Raw genomic sequence first — 18,173 nt, forward strand, 5'->3', positions numbered from 1 at the left:
GTGGCCATTTTCCTCTTTAGTTCTATGTTGCCGCCTTCTCTTTCAGGTCTCTCCCACGTGCTTCTAGAACCATACCTGAATCTCTAGCATCATTAACCATCCTTAAAAACTCATTTCATGGGGCCTATATTTTCACATTCCTCATTTTTTTCTCTCACCTCCCTTATCTCTCAAGCCTGCAGTCATTTCCCAGAAATTTTGCCACTCCACAAAACTCTTGCTATGGTCACTCTTAACCTTCATGTGGCCAAGCTCTCCAGGATTGGACACTGGTAATGTCCAGCCCTCAGCAGTTTCTTTTCTCATGATATCTGACTAATTTAACTCCTTTTTCCTTAGCTGCTTTTTCTCTTCCAGTGCCCTAGTTGATAATTCAAGTGTAAATAGAATTTTGGAAAGAGATGAATGAAGCTTTCCTTTGGACCCTATGCTGGGGGTGGGGTGGGGCTCCCTCAGGCTGGGGACTCATGACTGCTTTCCATAAAGAATAGCTACTTGGCTGAGGAGAAAGGTGTTTGAGGGAATAACTAGGGGTGGGAATCCAGGCTGAAAGGCTTTGGGTGAGTCTAGAGCCAGTGCCAGGTGGGAGCTAAATGGATACAGAGGGATGGTGGTGCTGAGAGAATACAGTGACAGCAGAGGTGGTTGTCTGGCATCAAGCAGAGGCAAAGGGAAGTAGACTGTTAGTATATGGTCTTAAAGTGACCTAGCTCAACTTCAAAGTGTTAACACATTTAATGTGCCATTAGGGGCTCTTGCCAGGCCTAGCCATTAACTTGCTGTGTGAGTTGATGTAGAGCCTGTATTCAGGGCTTTTTAGCCTTGAAGAAGACCTTTATCTGGCCTATTCCGTGATGTTTCCCCACAGGAGAGTTAGTCCTGGAAGAGAAGTTGGGAAAGTTGTTTGTAGGAGGGTAAGCTTGGTCTTTGGGACATCTTCAGGTAGCCCCTAAACGCCATTGTTTTTAAATGAGTGAGCCTCTAGCAGGGAACATCCCCAGTGTATAACACCTGCCTGTAGCCTTCATACCCACTGGCAGAAACTGTGTGGTTAACTTTTGCCATCTGGGAGAATTGCCATCAGCTGAAGTGGACACCTGGAAGGAAGCTTTGTCCCAGGACAATGGCCTCAAGTGTCCAGTGGGTCCCCCAAAGCATCTCTTACCCTCTTCAGTACATGTCACACCCACTTGGCCCTGCTTGGTCATAGAGCAGTTATCAGGTTTCCCCAGGCCTTTCTATCCTGACTGTTCCCAATAAGCTGAGTTTGTGGGTGACCTACAGGTATCTGCAGATGGAGACTCTAGGGCTCCATCTGTGGGTTCTGTTACCTTGTTGCTCCTTAGCATGGAAAGGGAGCCAGCACTGTCCCCTGTTCTTCTGACTTAGAGAAAAGTACTGCCGTGAGGGACCCTTCAGAGCCCCAGAGGCTCAAATCAAATTAAATAACCCAACTGGACCTTGGAGAAGGGTCATAATTTTAATGAGGAGATAGTCAGGGCCCCACTAACTCCTCTGTGGACCACATCTCATTCATTCTGGTTGCGAAGGGGAACTTGAGGCTTACGAGGTGATATGCTGAGGCCATAGCAGAAACTCCTGTTCATTTGCAGCCTTGGGTGAGCCTGTTCAAGACGTAGATATAACCAAATACCGACACTGTCACTAGCAACAAATGAGGACCCTTGGTGGGGACTAGTTGGCAGAAGTACCTGGTTACACACAGTTTCCCAGGCCAAGTGCAAAAACGCCATGTTGCTCCAGTAGGTGGCACCAAAGGGCACAGTGGAGGGACAGGCTCGGCTAGGGATTTTAAAAGCTTCTTGAAGGAAGTAACTTCTTAAACTGCAGCCCCAGACTTCTCCCAGCCCAAGCTATTTGGAGGCTCTGGGCAAGGGAGGGCCTCAGGGCAGAAGATTGTAGGCTGCCCTACCCCCCACTCCAAAAGGGCCTCTTTGGCCTGGCGGGCAGCGGGCCATCCACTCCCCAGCTGTCTTCCTCTGGAGGGAGATGCTGACCAGCTGGAACTTCATTCTCTCTTTTGAGGCCAAATGAGGGGAGACATGGCAGAGCAGCTTTCTGGGGGCAGGGAGGCAACTGCTGAAGTGCCAGGCAGAGAGGAGGAAGGTTTCTTGCTCACTGAAAGTAGGAAGGCATATGGCTGGATCTTATCATCTCTGTCAGGCTTGTCCTGCCTTCCGTCTCCCAGGAAAGAAGATTCTGAGCCTTGCTGTGCAGGCAAGGGCCTCCACTGAAGCAAGTTTACAGTTGGCCCAGGAGGAGGGAAGTGCTCAGCCTGGCACAGGATTGAGGCTGGCCTGGCCTGAGTAGGAGGAAGAGTTAGAAGGGGCTGAGTGCTGTGATTGTGAGCAGCCCTAACTTGGCCCAACATCTTCCTACTCAACCAACAAAGAGAGATTTGGGGAAGACAAGGGAGGGAAGAGCTACTACTGGCTTCACAAACACTGTCAGAACTGAAACAAGAACCACAGCTGGCCTCTTCCACTCACTAGAGGGACAGTAGTGAAGCCAGGTGGCAGCATCTCCCTATAGGGTTTTCTTCTGAGGCTGGGCCAGGACTCTCGCAAGTACTCAGACACCTTTGGTGTCTTATTCCAGCCTTGCCCCTAGCCTAAACACATGAAAGAGACCCTGGGTTGTGGATACAAGGAGGGGATTTTTAAGTTTAGAATAAAGAAGTTGGGTTGTGGGATCACTGAGAAGACAGATGAGTTTAGAACTAGAACATAAGATGCTTAGCCATAGGTGTGTGTATGCACAGTGGCTGTGTGGTCAGTGCCCTCTGCCCTATAGGACCTGGTAATAGCACATTCTGAGTTTTATCTGCTGTGACACTAAGCCACATGGGATCACTTAAATAATGTAAGTTTAAGAGATGTGCTGTTCTCTCACCCTTGGAGAGATGGCTCAGTGGTTAAGAGCACTGACTGTTCTCCCAAAGGTCCCAGGTTCAACTCCCGGCACCCTCGTGGAAGCTTACAACCATCTAACTCCAGTTCCAAGGGATCTGACACCCTCACACCAATGCACATAAAATTAAATAAATAAATAAATAGGTTTTTAAAAGTACCTTTTAAACAAAAGAGGGGGGTGCTGTTCTTCAGTGTATCAAAGGGTCAAGAGGAAAAGGGCATCCTTAATCTCAGGGGTGAGACTTTGTGTCTGCCTCTGGGAATGCATTGGTTTCAGTGGGGCTGGACTGGGTGCAGTAATGAAGGATGAAATGTGTGTCCTGGTATATACGAGATGCAGAAGACATGAGAAGCAGGAGATATATGTAGAGTGGAGAAGATACAGGTTAAGATCAAAGCACAAAGCTCTGGTGGGCGCTCTCTCTCTCTCTCTTTCTCTCTCTTTCTTTCTCTTTCTCTCTCTCTCTCTCTCTCTCTCTCTCTCTCTCTCTGCTATCCCCCTACTCTGCCAGTTCTATGAGGTCAGGAACAGGAGGCTGGCCATGTGGGCTTCTTGGCTTGCAATTGCAAATGGACCTTGCATGAGACCCTTGGCCTTTTTTTTTGGGGGGGGGGTTTGCTGTCTTTTCTCAGTGTATATCCTATAATGACCCAGCCAGTTTGGGTATGGAAACAGGTCAGATGCCTAGCTCCAGGCCCAGGAGACCAGAGATTGTAATGAGATTGAACTGGGTGGGAGCTGGCAGGGTCTTCAGCAAGCACAAGGAATATGTACGGGTTAGGCTGAGGCAGGACCCCAGGGTTACTTTCCTGCACCTTCTCTGAGGGTCTTATAGGAGTATTCCAGTGGCTGGCACTCTTGGCCACCACTTCTCCCCTTTATCCCCTTGATACTGGACACCACTACCTACCAAGGCCTTCCCTGAACAGTCTCAGCCCAAAGTACTCAAGATTTGTCACAGGGATAGACCTTAGCTCTAGCCCCCAGAAACAGAATAAGATCTATGTCTGGGGCCCAATTCACAGTAGCCTTCTTTTTTTTTTTTTAACCCTCTGTTCTTGGGGGCTAGAGAGATGGCTTAGAGGTTAAGAGCACTAGCTGCTTTTCCAAAGGTCCCGAGTTCAATTCCCTGTAACCACATGGTGGCTCATAACCATCTAAATGAGATCTGGTGCCCTCTTCTGGCCTGCAGGTGTACATGCAGGCAGAACACTGGATACACAATAAATAAATAAATACATCTATAAATTTATAAATAAATAAATCTTTTAAAAAATCAAAAAACCCTCTGTCTTTTCTCTATTCAGAATTTTTTTCTTTTTATTTATTTATTTATTTATTCATTTACCCACTTATTTGTTTGTTTATTTAATCACTTTACAGCTTGTTCCCAGCCCCTCCCTCCTCTCCTCCCAGTCACACGTCATACTCCCCTTTTCTCCTTCTTCCCCTCTTCTCAGAGAGGGGGAGGCCCCCAAGGACTACCAACCCACCCTGGCACCTCAAGTTGCAGCAGGAATAAGTGCATCCTCTTCCACTGAGGCCAGACAAGGCAGACAGCCAGAGGAAAAAGATTTAGAAGCAAGCAAAAGAATCAGAGACAGCCCCTACTTCCATTGTTAGGGGACCTACATGATGACCAAGCTGCAGATCTGAGTGGCCTCCATCTTTAGTTCTTACTCTTTATGACTTGGCCTGGCCTTTAAAAACATTCCCCTGAGGCCTAATCTAGCTCCTTTCTACCCTTAGTTTACTACTTATAACAGGATGAGTAACAGTCGGGGCTGCTGCTGGTGCAGCCTGACTGTAGCTGGGATCCTCTCCCCTTCTTTACCCTGTCCCTCATCCATCATAGGTAAGTACACATAACTCTCTGCCCCAGCTCCTCTGCAGCTGTTTTTTAGTTGGAGACAATTGTCTTGGTTGTCCCTTGCCAAGTCTTGACTAGGCAGCCCCACCCTTCCCAGCTCCACAGCCCCCTCTGCTGTCTACAGTAGACATAGCAGTCTTCTTGCAGGGTAAGCTTAAGAGACCTTAAGCCTGGAACTAACTTGAATCAGACCAGCCTCTGGGTCTCATTCAGGCAACTCCTGAGTAGTTGCTGGAACTGGCATCTGACTCTAAGAAGTAGTATATTTTTCTGTCTTTAAAGTGGGGCTGTGCAGTGTGCCTGACCCGGTCCTTCATTCTAGATGGGGCCTTCACAACTCTTCTCTGGCCCTTCTTGGAGAGGCCTTTCCCCAGATTATTCCTTAGTCTTTGCTCTCTTCCTCCTCTGCATCCCCAACTCCCAGTGAGCTAGAGTAGCCATAAGTATACTGTGGTGTCCTATTTTTATCCCACTTATGGTTCCCTAGTGTTTGAGGTGAAGTTGGAACCTTTTGCGTGGTCTGAGCTCAGTCTGCAGGCAGCCTTCTGCCGACAGCACTGCCTTGCCTGCAACTGTGCCCTCCCTTTACCAGCCTGGACGATACTCAATTACTCAAATCTAGTCTCACTTAGTGTGTGCCTCCAGGCCTTTGCATACTGTTCTCTCTTTCCAGAACACACTTTCATCTCCAAGTCCTTTTATCTGTCAAGCTCCTGACCACACCTGCCCCTGGGATGGGTTGTGTGTGCCTCACCTGCATGTGCCCATGGTTCCTGGGTACTGTTGGAACACTGTTCACACCATAGGGGAGTTACTTGTGTTTCAGTCATTTATGGGGCATGAATCCACCATGCTGTCAAAGGAGAGGCTATATTAAGCCTGTGTTTCTGTTACTAGGGGTGGTGGGTAATGGTGTTGGTGGTGACAAACACCTGTGTGGGGAAGAATAGTGCCTCTGGAGCCTATCTACAGAATCCATGAGCTAGCACTTAATCTTAGAGGTGCTGACCTATGTGTTCTGTGGGCGAGGGTGTTGGGCTAGGCCTCCCAAGCCCTCTACCCCTAACAGTCTGCCCTGTTGTTGTCTGTTTCTCAGGTATAGCTACATGATTGACAACGTGATCCTGCTCATCACAGGCACTTTGCACCAGCGTTCAATTGCTGAACTTGTGCCCAAGTGCCACCCACTAGGCAGCTTTGAGCAGATGGAGGCTGTGAACATCGCACAGACACCTGCAGAGCTCTACAATGCCATTCTGGTGGACACGCCCCTGGGTGAGCCACTGTGGGGGAAACAGCAGCGGGACAGTGGTCTTAGCATCAGAGCCTCAGTGTGGGTTTGTGCATTGTGAGAGGTGGGCGACCCTGAAGCAGAAGGCGATACCTGCTGCCACTGCCTCACCCTCCGCTCAGCTTCTGATTCTCAGTAGTTCCCACTCCACTTCTTCACCTTTCTCAGGGCTTTTTCTAGGCCAGACAGGCAACCCAAAGGGCAGACTTAGACTGTCTAACTTTGGAGATAGTCTAGTTTTTCAGAATTCAGAGGAGGGCTGAATGAACTAATGGAGAAGAGCAAGAGGCTTGTGTTCCTTAGAGTCCTAAGAGGTCTGGCAGATGTGGCCCTAACCAGGGCCACAAAGGTGGCTTCTTATAAGGCAGAAAAGAAAAGCAAACAGCTTCATTTGACTCCACAGGTCCCAGGGTTCAGGTCAGACAGTGTCCAGCAGGATGCAGGGTCCATGTCAGAGGCCAAGGAAGGGAGGGGAGTCAGGATAGCTTCCTGTTAACCCCACCTCACTAGTGCTGGCTCCTGTCTGCATAAAATGCTGGAGAGAAGGCATGCGGATCATAACTAGCTAAGTATCCTTCTAGTCGTAAACCCTGGGGAACTATTCCAGGAAGCCACCAGAGCTGAATCAGAAGGTACTAAGCTGAGAAGCACTAGCCATATCTACTCACCTGGTTTGCCTTTGATTCTCCCAGTAACTCTGATCTAGTTCTGGGATGTTTGTGGCTTCTGCAGTTTTTTCATCTTTAAAGGAGAGATATCAGGTAAGTCTTCAGGTCCTCATTGGGATCCTGCCCTGACCTCTCCTCTTAGTTCTTCAGTGAATCACTAACTACTCCATGCCTAGCTGCTGAACTCATTCTTACCTAGAGAAGGAGGCTAGTTTCCCATGTATAGGCACCAGGTTTTCATAGGCTATACAGAGCAGTGGGTTTCAGCCCTTCAATCCATAGCTGCCCCTGGAGAAGGGAAAATCTCATGGCCTCTTATGCAAGCCTGTCTTTGGCATGGTCTAAACTTGGGTCTGATCCAGCAGCGATTAGATCATGTTATGGCTGGCCGCCTCCTTTATAAATCAATTTTAGGAGCAAGGAGGCAGGAAAAGCTCAGGTCAGTGCACATGGCCCAGAGAGTTGCATCTACTACTTCCAAGGCAGTATCTCAAGCTGAATTGGGGGTCCCTAGTACCTAGCCTACTGGGCCTTGTGACATGGGCCCTCTCACTTAGTCTGCTTACCTACTCTTCATATCCTTGTCTTCCCTTCCCAGCGCCTTTTTTCCAAGACTGCATCTCAGAACAGGACCTTGATGAGATGAACATCGAGATAATCCGTAATACGCTTTACAAGGTAGTGTTCTTCAGAAGTGGTGGGGTGGGGGATTGACTTGTCAGTGGGTGGGTCGGTGGGTGTGACAGCAGGTGATTTATGTGAGATTCTGGGCCAGGATGTCCCTGCACCAGACTCCTTCTGGAGGCTTACTCTCTTACTCTCAGGTTCCTGCGATGGTGGCAGGGTTGCATGGAACAGGTTATCTATTCCGTGGTGTCTGCAGCAGGCTTAGATAAGATCAGCTGGAGTGGCTGCTGATCTTGTCACTTGGCCTGTCAGAGCAAGCTCCTGGATAGCCACTCTGTAGCAATCCAGGAGGGTCATGGGCCACCACCCAGGCCATAGCCTTCAGACCTACACCACATGAGCTTTTGCTAGCCAAGACAGGCACTTAGGCAAAGGCAATAAATACGCTTGTTATTGTGGGGGAAGGATCCAGCCGGGCACAGCCAGTATATTAAGAGCCTTTCAGGTTTCCAGACCCTGACCCAGTGCTGTGTATCTCATTATCTTCAGCTTCTACTTGCCTTTTGCTTCCCCTAGGCTGTGGCATAGACCGGCTAGCCTCAGGAGATACGGTGGGCTTGAGATTCATGGGTTCATACAGTCATTGTAGAGATTAAAAGGTAGCTAACAGGGCTATTTGGGAAAGGCTGAGTTCAGTTCGTGGTATGATTCTAAGCTGTGATGCCAAGACTCCTGGCAGACTTTCATCAGAAACATAGATTATCAATAGGCAAACCTTAAAGAGAAGCTGAGGATGGCACTGGCTAAGGGACCTGTTGGCCTAAACCTGAGGATATCTGTCTATCCAGTCTCCACTGGGGCATTATGGGGCTAATCTTCTGCCCTCATTGTAGCTGGCTGTTAGACATTTGGCTCAGTCTGAAGTTCTAGTCTTTCTGTGGGGCTTGGGCCAATATAAGTAAGGATCTAGAGATCTAGAGGTAAATAATAGAAGGATAGTATAGGCAGAGGGAGGAAAGCAAGAAGCATGGGCCAGTCAGATGGCAAGGGTTTCACATGGATAGTGGGGAGGAGATCTGAAAGAAGAGGCAGGCACTGAGATGAACCAAGTCACCCAGGGTCTTGAATAGCATGTCAAAAGTTTGAACTTTTAGCTCAGAGTCAGGTCCATACCTCAAAATGCTCAGAAAGCTCAAACAAGAGGATTTTTGCCAAGTTCAAGGTTAGCTTAGTATATGTATTGAGTTCCAGGTCAGCCACATCTCCATAGTAAGAATGTGTCTCAAGAAAAAAAAGGTAAGCCAGGCATGGTGACCTTCAGTTCAGTACTCAAGAGTCAGAGGCAGGCATTTCCCTGTGAGTCTAAGTCTATGTGGCAAGTTTTGGGACAGCCAGGACTACACAGTGATACCCTGTTACTTTGGGCTGGCAAGGTGGCCCAGGAAATGAAGGTGCTTACTGCCAAGCTAGACAGCCTGAGTTTGATTTATGGGACCCACATAGTGGAAGGAGAGAACCCACTAATTGCCTTTTGACCTTCGCACATACATGCACACAAAATAAGTAAAGTGTGAGCCTAAAGTCTTCTAACAGAGCCAAGTATTCTTAGAAGGCCCTGTGTGCCTGCAGGGTAGAAGGCAGATTAGAGGTACATGCAGTCATACGTGTATTGTGCATGTTCAACTCATTAACACACACAGACACACACCCAATATCTTATAGTACTCTCACACACTCAGCTGGTCTATTGACAAATTCCCTGCCCCAGACAGAATGAGAGGTGTGGCTATCCCCCTAGCCTTACCCACACCCTTACTGGGCCTGACTGGTTTTAGCTGGAGTCACTGTCAAGGACTGCCCAGGAACCAGCTCATAAACATTGACCAACATTGTGGACCCCATGCCAGAGCTGCCTACCTGTCATGCAATGTCCCAGCCCAGTGGCCACAGATGGGAGATTAGGTGGGTCCACAGCTGTCTGGCACGTGAACTGTAGGCAGCTGGTGAAGCAACTATGGGCTGGCAGAACCTGGGGAGAGGGTGGGGTTGGAGAAATGACCTTGGTACCTGGGTCTTGCCAGTTTCTTTACTGCTATGCCTCCAGAGGAAAGGGTAGACCTTAATCCTAGGGTCAGCTTCTCTGGAGATCAAAACCGCTTGGCTAAGCAAACAAGTAGGTATCAGGGCATAGAACCCAAAACTAGCTAGTGGTTAGCCTACAGATAGGAGCTACAGGCTGCGTTAGAGCAGGTCCTAAGATTTCAGCACAACCAGCTTGGCTGGCCATAAGGAAGGTCACAGAGGACTGAGTCCTGGAGGGACTCTGAAGTCCACCAGTGTGGGAGGTGAGAGCCATTTCTGCCCACAGACTTTTGATTCTCTGCGATCCTCTGTGCTGCGCAGTGTTGTTTCTTTCCATGCTTTTCTTATTACTGACTTATATTGGCTTTTTGTTTCCTGTGAGCTCAGTGATCATCTGCAGGTTTTCCACTGAGCTCATTTTGTATAGTGTCACTGTGCTTTGTTGGGGCTGTGGGTATCACTATCTCATCTCTCTCTGAATGGCAGATCCTGTGGGTTCAAGCTAGCTTGGAAGGCACACCTGAATGTGGAAAGCTTTTTATACCTTGCAAACCCCCTGTATAAATCCAGTCTCTGTGACCTTAGGGGGTGTCTGAGTGAAGTTTCACGCAAGAGTGTTCCCCATGGAGTCTGCAAGCCCATGGCGGAAAGGAAAGAAACCTTGTGAATGAAAGTCGGAAAAGACCTTGTATCTGAGCTGACCTGTCCTCTCCTCATGCCCAGCAGATCCAATTTGCCTGGACAAAAAGTACTTGTTTCTGCTGGCAGCCCATGTGCCCGGTTATTGACTGGGAGGCCGGTGTTCACATAGGCAGTAACTCTCCTTCAGCAGGAACTGACCTGATAATTTGGTTCCTGCTGTTGATGCTTAGGAGCTGGCTGGGGGTGGGAGGAATACTTTTCCAAAGGTGGGTTGTTGCAAGGGAGGGCTTATGGATTCAGGCTAGACAGTTTGTAAACTCTGAGGGTAACTTTCCCTTACTAGCCCTTGGATACCTAGTTTTCTGAGGCTGGGGAAGGGGGTGGTTCTGGAGTCTAGAAAAGTAGGACAGAGTTCCAGGAAGAAGACAGAGCCCTCTCTAAGCTTGACAGCAGAAAGGGTTAAGGATATGTACGCTGAGGTAGACAGTGGGCCAGAAACTGTTTTGTCACACCCACTCAGAAGGCAGTAAGCTACTGTTGCTTGGATGATTAGAATTTGGTAGATATTTTGGTAGAGGGGAAGTTGTCATAGAATGAGCTGGCCCATCTCTACCATAAAAGGCTTAGAGAGGAGAACAAACTGACAAGGTTTCAACTAAGTCCCCCAGCATTGATCTCCTTGCTCTAAGCAAACACTGGTCTTTTTATAGGCCTATCTGGAGTCCTTCTACAAGTTCTGCACTCTGTTGGGTGGAACCACAGCTGATGCCATGTGTCCTATCCTAGAGGTAAGTGCCTGCCCATCTCTCTGCTTTTTGTCCCCACTGATCTTTGCCAGGGTGAGCTCTGCCAACTGGCTGGCTATGGTCTCCCTCATCTTCCCTCTCTCCTCATCTATGCACTGGTCCTGCAGTTTGAAGCGGACCGCCGAGCCTTCATCATCACCATCAACTCTTTCGGCACAGAGCTGTCCAAGGAGGACCGTGCCAAGCTGTTTCCACACTGTGGCCGACTCTACCCTGAGGGCCTGGCTCAGCTGGCTCGAGCTGATGACTATGAACAGGTCAAGAATGTAGCTGATTACTACCCGGTAAGTGCCCTGCCTGATAAGATTTAGGTTGGCACCCCCAGCGCCTGGCAGCACCCTCACCTGTGCTTCTCCCCGTTTCTTGGCCAGGAATACAAATTGCTTTTTGAGGGTGCAGGTAGCAATCCTGGAGACAAGACCCTGGAAGACCGATTCTTTGAGCATGAGGTGAGCACAAGGCTCTTGTGGAGCCTACCCAGGCAGGAGGTTAGGCCTTCATCTGCTGGCCACAGCTCCTGTGCATCACACCCGCATTTGTCCACAGGTAAAGCTGAACAAGTTGGCCTTCCTGAACCAATTCCACTTTGGTGTCTTTTATGCCTTTGTGAAGCTTAAGGAACAGGAATGTCGCAACATTGTGTGGATTGCTGAGTGCATCGCCCAACGTCATCGCGCCAAGATCGACAACTATATTCCCATCTTCTAGCATTCTAACCCAAGTTTCCCAAGTGCACTGTGTGTGTCTTTGTGTGCTGTGGAGAAGCCCAGGGCTCACTTGTCTGACCTGGTGTAGCACACTGTCTTGGAGCTGGTTGTCCAACTTCCATGACCCCCACCAGGACTGCTCTTAGGACTGAAAGGGGGTTAGGCACCTATCCCCTGATCAAGAATGGACCAAGATCCCCTCCAGAGCAAAGTGCTCATGTCCCCCATACCCCTTTACAGCCGCTACCGTGTCTAAGAAATTTGTGTCACTTTCATATCCCTCCCTAACCAGAGAACCCCTGGGGCAGTACAAGCCTCCTTACTCCTCTGTGGGTCATCCCCAGAACCATGGCCTGTGAGAATAGAGAATGTGTATTCTTGGAGTCTGAGGAAAGTAGTTTTGCAGCCCTCTCCCTCAGCTCTACCCCTCTGAGACAATAAAATTGCCCTCTTTAAAAAGCCTACTGTTTGCTACCTCCTGGTCCTTTCCTTGGCTTCTAGCTTTGTTCATCACTGTACCCTTGCTGAGCCCTCTCCTGCAGTCAGCAGTCACAGCATCAGGGGAGTCCCTGGAGGGGGCTTTTTCTGCTGAGAGCTTAGGTATGGAGATAGGCTGGGGCGGGGGTTGTTAGAGAGGATTTGTATCTTGGCTCTGTCTTCCCCCACCCTTGCCCAGACCTCCCAAACTGCTTCAACAAGCCCTGTAACTCCCTAAAGATGACCATTTCCTTTATCTCACTTCATCATGCAGAAACCCAGACGTAGGGACAAATGATTTGCCTGAGGTCGGTAGAGGAGGTATATGAACCACATTGTGCCTTTGGGGTCCACTCAGCTCCCCTGCTGAGTCCAAGATCTCCCAGGAAGTTCCCAAACTCTTTCACATAGCCACACCCTGTCACCCAGGCAGTCACCTCCTCCAAACACTGTATCTCCCTCATTCTAGGAGAAATAAAAAATGTATCTTTATTTTAAAATGTCAACAAGCAGGCAAGTTCAATCTGTAGCTTCTCTGTGGCTGGGAGCAGGTAGTTGGGGACTTCAATCTTGAGCCAGTCAAGAGGCAGTTGGGATTTACCCTAGATTTGCAGCACTGAGGCACTGGTGCCCAAAGAATCCTGAGGAGGTCTCCACCTGCCTAATCATTCTTACATTTGCACAGAAATGGTCTGTAGAGTCCTAGCAAAGGCTATAGCCAAATCTTACACTAAACCCTCTATCCATCTGGGTTCCCCAAGCTGCAGTGTGCAGATTTTACCCGGTAGGGGATGTGTGGGCTCATGAAGCAGAGGAGAGGTCCAGAGGCTCACTAGCAAACTCAGCTTCCCGGGCCTGGACTAGCCATCAGCAGTGGAAGCTGGGCTTCTCTTAACACAGAGTCTAGGAGTTTGTAATGGCCAGGGGAGAGGGCCAAGGGCTCATGGAGCCTCTCTTGCTGGAACACTGAGGCCTGTGGCTCACCGAGCTGCCACTGGGGAAGGGTTTGGGTCCTGGGGGGTGTCCTCAGCATGAGCAGGACCACGTTGGCCAGGCCTCAGTGCTCGGGGCAGACAGTGACTGATGAAGAAGTTCTGCAGGAAGCGGCGTCGAAGGCCCTCTGGCAGGTAGTGGTGGATGAAATACATGAGCCCCAGGCCACGGCCTGGGTAGTAGCGGCGGCGTGGCCGAGCTGCCAACAGTGCATCAATGATGGCATCTACAACCGGGCTGAGGTCAGGCAACGCCATCCTGAGCGAATGCAGGAACTGCCCATGCAAGTGCTCAATGTAGTCCTCCCCGTAGGCCTGCAGCAGCTCCCCAGGCAGGTTGGCCAGCAGCAGTTGCTTGCGCTTCTCCCAGAGATTCACATTAGTCACTGACTCTGAGGAAGGGGTGGCAAGATCAGAAGGCAGCAGTCAGAGGAGCCAAAGGCCATTAATGTGAGCTATGTCTGTGACCCAAGCCATGCCACATCATCAGCCCACACAGCCCTGCCCACCCCACACCTGAACCCTCACCTGTCTTGAAGCAGCCAGGCTGGATGATGCTGACCTTGATACCCCAGGGAAGCAGTTCACAGCTGAATGTGTCCATAAGCAGTGCTACAGCTGCCTTGGAGGTTCCATAGGCTGCCAGGCAGGGGTATGGCATGTCTCCTGGGGATGGAATGGGGATGAGGCTGCCCAGCCTTGGCCTGGGAGTCCTCAAATCACCTAATCACAGCTCCTTTACCACTTTGTCTCAGGACAGAAGGGCACTTACCTGCTGGGCTGCCAACGGTCACAATACGCCCCCTTGAGTGCCGAAGGAGTGGCAGGAGGCCCTTGGTCAGCTCAAGGGCACCAAAGAAGTTCACCTCCATACAGTTGCGGAAAGTTGCCACTGGAGAAAGCTCCACATCCGCCACCACACTGTTGAAGCCCGCATTGTTAACCAGACCCCACAGGCCTAGGGGTACAAAGCCAGGAGGGGAGCCTCAGGTCAGCCTAACCGCAGACACGCAGTCCCTGCCTCCCTCACACTCGCCCAGCCGTGCCCATCCCTAAGGGAGACACATCTGCTGACCAGTGCCAGTGGTGTGAGCTTTGGTGAATTCCAGCACATGACTGATGTCTTCGGGCTTGGTCAGGTCCATCTGCAGCAGCTTTAGGCGAGGGGAACAGCAGCCACGCAGTTCTATGGCACCAGGGCTATTCAAATCCAACACAGTGGCCAGCACCGTAAAGCCCATGGCATCCAGTTTCTTGGCTGTCTCCTTGCCAAAGCCAGTGTCACAACCTAGCCAGGGTAAGATAGCCAATGAATTCCCACAATGGCCCAGCCAAGCCCAAGACAAGCCAAGGATCACTAGGGTGTGGGTGGAATCTAGGCTCCTGGACACTCAGCCCTCCCTCCTCCTTACAAATATGTGTTATAAGTTTGTCCTCTGGCTGAGCCCTGAGCATCAATTCTGTGACAGCTGTCATCTCCCTGATTCCCTATCCAGCTATCCCATCAAATGTGACTGATAAACCTTACTTTACAGAAGAAACAGAGACCTAGTCCAGTTCCACTTGTCCCAAGCCATCTTGCCTAAGTGAGAGGGTTGTCTTCAAAATTGACAGCACCACTCTGCTGCTGACAATTCCCAGAGGCCTTTTGCTTCCTCAGGAACCTATGAGCCTTAGAATAAAGCCCAGATGACATCACCCTGGACCTGTTCAACCTGAGCACGCCTCTCAACACCCCTCCTTTGTTCCAGGCTCACGGCAGAGCCCCATTCCCAACTTCCCCATGATCTCTGCCCTCGGAATTCCAATCATTGACTTTAAGTATATATGTTTGCTGAGCCCTAGACCTCTTCCCTCTCAGGCCAGGAACCATGCATGGTAAGTGAAGAAAACAGACCTGCATTGGAATCCCTCCCCATACCACCAAGGGTGACCTGAGGTCGGTTACCACTCATGGAGGCTTCATTTTCTTGTCCTTGGTATGCAGAGATAAGAACCACCAGGCAAGGCCCCAGTGTGGGGGTCCCTGGTACTGATAAGCCCTTGCTTCCTTGATGGTTTCCATTCTGATCCTGGCTCTGTGGGTGGCCAGTGAGAGGAGGAGGAGGGCCAGTGAGGGAGGAGGTGCTGTGGAGACCGCCAGCCCCGAGGTCCTGCTGAGCAGAAAAGCTGCTTTGCAGCTCGCTTCCCCACTCCTGGACAAACAGCACCCCTCCTCATCTCAGCCCCGCCCCCTATGCTGAGAGGAGAACAAAGCTGGGCAGGGGGCTGCAAACTGGGCTTTGTGTGGCTGGGGCCTGCCAGTCTGTGTTGAGGGGTCCTTCCCAAGCAAATCTGACTGGGGGGAGGGGAGTGTGTGCACAAATAGACACACTTGCCTCTGCTTTCTTCTGGAGCAGACAGCATTCCATTAAAGCTTCCCAGAGCCTCAGCTCTGAGGTCCCAACACACCCCCACATCTTAGCCTCTTGCCCACCTGCAAACATCCCTAACCTTCCTGGATGTTCGCACATGAGCTTAACCCCTGCAACCCATCAGCACAAAGATATACACATGCGTGCACACAAGGTACCAAGCCACACAGCTCAAACTTGACCCCGTGGCTGAGCCTTTGTGGAGTAGGTTTGGCAAGCAGTGCTTGGGCATTCTTGGGGAGGGTTAAGTGACAGCTCTACAGGCAGAAGGGCACAGTGTTCTTGGCAGGTGGGGCAAGACCTGGTCACTTAAGTGTCTTGCTGCTTAGTGGTGGCTGGGAAAGCCCCAGAATTTGCAGCCACCGGGAAGCTAGAAGCCAACTTCCACGCTTTACACAGGAATAGGCTGAGCAGTCCTGTTCTCCCAAGCACTGAGCTTGCAGAGATGGAGGGAGCCCGGGGCACATCCCTCTTCCCACCTCTTGCTCAGGCTCAAGACTAGAAGAAGTAGCAGCAGCAGCAAAGACCTGAGGTGAGATTTTTAGGAAAGACTGCCCAGCCGGGCCAGTAGAACCTGAAGTGGCCTAGGACCTGATAAAGTCGCTCACAGAGTAGAGGACAGGATCTGTTGCATTGTAGGCAGAGCCCTATAACCTAGTCCCTGCTTCATTCCGAGAGAGTCTGGTAGCTTTCCTTCCTCAAACTCCTGAAACGGGTTCCACGAGGCTTCACACTCGCCCTGGAGTCCTACTCGATCTCCACCCTTTCTTCTGAAGCCGTAAACCTTTGTGCCACCCTCCTCTACCTTAATACGATCTGGTTTCTCACCTGCCATTCAAGTCTCCCCCCAAGGTAACTTCACATCCCACCACATCTCCACAGACAGACACCTTTCTGCGATCCCAGACACCTTTCATACTCCACCTGTCTCCACCAACTTCCCCCAAGGTCCTGTTCAAGGATTTCCTCCTGAGTTCTTCCAGCCGCATCTCCGATCCAGCAGACCACCCATAAAAGGACCAAGCTCTCTGAGAAGCCATGGTGGTTGGGGGAGAAACAAGGCTGCCCCTCCTCCCATGCAATGGACCAATGCCCCCTGGCCTTCCTCCCCCTCCCCATTTCCTGCTGGGTCTGCAGCCCCCCTTCCCCTACCCTCCCTCTGATGACAGATTTATTCCCTGCTCCAGACAAAGAGAGCTCAGCCAGGCACCCGAGACACCTGAGTCCAGCTCTCCAAAGCCCCTTTCCTGGGCACCCCAGGACAAGGCAGGATGAAGTGCTAGGTGTAGACCGCAGACGGCTGCAGTTTTTTGGCAAAAGGGTAGCTGGATCTAAGAAGCAGCTCCCATGCAGCTGCTGTGACCTCAGGCGGTTCTGAACTCCAAGGATTCCATCCGATGGAGGTCAGGGGGAGCAGAACGCCATCTGAGCTCTCTGTCCCTAGAGAACAGCAGACAGTGTGTTCCAGTGACGTGGGGGTGTCAGGCAGAGTTCAAGAAATGGCATTCTTCCTCCTCAGGTCTTCCGAGGTCCCCAAGAGTACTGTCGTCTGCTCCACACCTGGCTTCTTAGGGAGGAGCACAGCATACCCTTCGTCTCTTCGCCTCTTCTCTTTCCGTCACTAGTCTCCTTGAGCACCTGCCCACTCGCCCTAACTTTCCCTCCAATACTCTGCGCGGCCGCAGGTAGTTAACCCAGACTTGGTGAGGTGCCCGGAGCTTCCTACTTGGCTCACTTCTCTTGCTTGCAGAGGAGGACTCTCACTTCCGAGGCGCGGAGTCGGCCTCGGTGGTGCCCAAGGGAAACCCTCTAGGTGTGCGGTCCCGCCCTCCAGCCTGGAGTCCCCGCGCTCCGCGCACTCACCGGTGATGAGCACCGCGCGAGTGGCCACGGGCAGGCGAGGAGGGCGCGCCAGGCGGGACAACGCGATCCAGCCAGCAGCCGCTAGCACCACGAGTGCCGCCGGCGGGGGCAGCAAGCGCTGGCACAGCCAGTCGAGCGCGGCCAGCAGCGCCAGCGCCGCCAACAACGGGCGGCCCAGACGCAGGTCTGAGCGCAGCAGCTGCAGCAGCGCGCGGGCCGCCACCAGCAGCCAGGCGCCGCCCGACGGCCAAGGCCAGCGCTCCATGACTGCGGGGCCGGGCCGGGCCGGGGCGGGGCTGGGGCCGGGTTAGGGAGCGCGGAGAGGGACTTGGGGCCGGGACACGGAGTGCAGAGGAACAACAGCCTGGAGTGGAAGGGTTACTCGCTTTCTTTGCAGTCCCTCGAACCCAGCTTATAAAGCGCCCTGTGGGCGGGGCTGGGGCGGGGCGAAGGCGGGGCCGGGGTGGGGCTTTCTTGCACTTCTATCTTAGCACCCCTCGCCAGGCAGGTGCCCCCCCGCCCCGCCCCCTCGGCTAGATCCGCTTTCGAACAAAGTCCCAAGTTGTACGAGGCGGAGCCGTCAGTCGCCAGCTTCGCCAAGGAAAGGGCCAGTCCGCCCAACCCTTTGCCCTGCATCTCATTCACTCCCGTGCGCCTATTGGCACGCAAAGAGCTCTGAGCCTCGGAACTCAGGTGTGCACATCCTGCTCACCCTTCCTCAGGATACCCCCTCACACACACCACCACTACCACCACCACCACCACCACCACCACCACTAACAACTTTCATTCAAGTATTC

General features: G+C 51.5%; 2 protein-coding genes across 2 annotated transcripts in view; one reads left to right on the forward strand and one right to left on the reverse strand.

Annotated features, from left to right (window-relative positions):
- Nucleotides 1-12,089, forward strand: part of Atp6v0d1 (ATPase H+ transporting V0 subunit d1) — a 45,180-nt gene extending 33,091 nt beyond the window's left edge. Inside the window, exons 3-8 of the mRNA XM_021632020.2 lie at nucleotides 5,901-6,079; nucleotides 7,362-7,441; nucleotides 10,825-10,902; nucleotides 11,028-11,204; nucleotides 11,292-11,369; nucleotides 11,467-12,089. Of these exons, the coding sequence (XP_021487695.1) occupies nucleotides 5,901-6,079; nucleotides 7,362-7,441; nucleotides 10,825-10,902; nucleotides 11,028-11,204; nucleotides 11,292-11,369; nucleotides 11,467-11,628 (754 nt within the window). The 3' untranslated portion in view covers nucleotides 11,629-12,089. The remainder of the gene's footprint in view (nucleotides 1-5,900; nucleotides 6,080-7,361; nucleotides 7,442-10,824; nucleotides 10,903-11,027; nucleotides 11,205-11,291; nucleotides 11,370-11,466) is intronic.
- A 478-nt stretch (nucleotides 12,090-12,567) lies between these two features.
- Hsd11b2 (hydroxysteroid 11-beta dehydrogenase 2) lies at nucleotides 12,568-17,762 on the reverse strand. The gene is made up of 5 exons (XM_021632009.2): nucleotides 17,374-17,762; nucleotides 14,172-14,384; nucleotides 13,869-14,054; nucleotides 13,625-13,762; nucleotides 12,568-13,488 (listed from the first exon to the last, which is right to left on the reverse strand). Exons 1-5 carry the CDS (start codon nucleotides 17,636-17,638, stop codon nucleotides 13,085-13,087), a joined length of 1,206 nt encoding a protein of 401 aa, XP_021487684.1. The 5' UTR covers nucleotides 17,639-17,762; the 3' UTR covers nucleotides 12,568-13,084.
- Between the last annotated feature and the right edge of the window lie 411 nt (nucleotides 17,763-18,173).

This window comes from Meriones unguiculatus, chromosome 10 (assembly GCF_030254825.1).
Source record: "Meriones unguiculatus strain TT.TT164.6M chromosome 10, Bangor_MerUng_6.1, whole genome shotgun sequence".
Lineage (NCBI taxonomy): Eukaryota > Metazoa > Chordata > Mammalia > Rodentia > Muridae > Meriones > Meriones unguiculatus.

Coding starts and splice junctions, on each gene's coding strand:
- Hsd11b2 (XM_021632009.2), bottom strand. CDS start 17,638: ATGGAGCGCTGGCCTTGGCCGTCGGGCGGCGCCTGGCTGCTGGTGGCG. Junction 14,385..17,373: donor TCGCGCGGTGCTCATCACCG/GTGAGTGCGCGG, acceptor TACCCTGGCTAG/GTTGTGACACTGGCTTTGGC. Junction 14,055..14,171: donor AGCTCACACCACTGGCACTG/GTCAGCAGATGT, acceptor TTGTACCCCTAG/GCCTGTGGGGTCTGGTTAAC.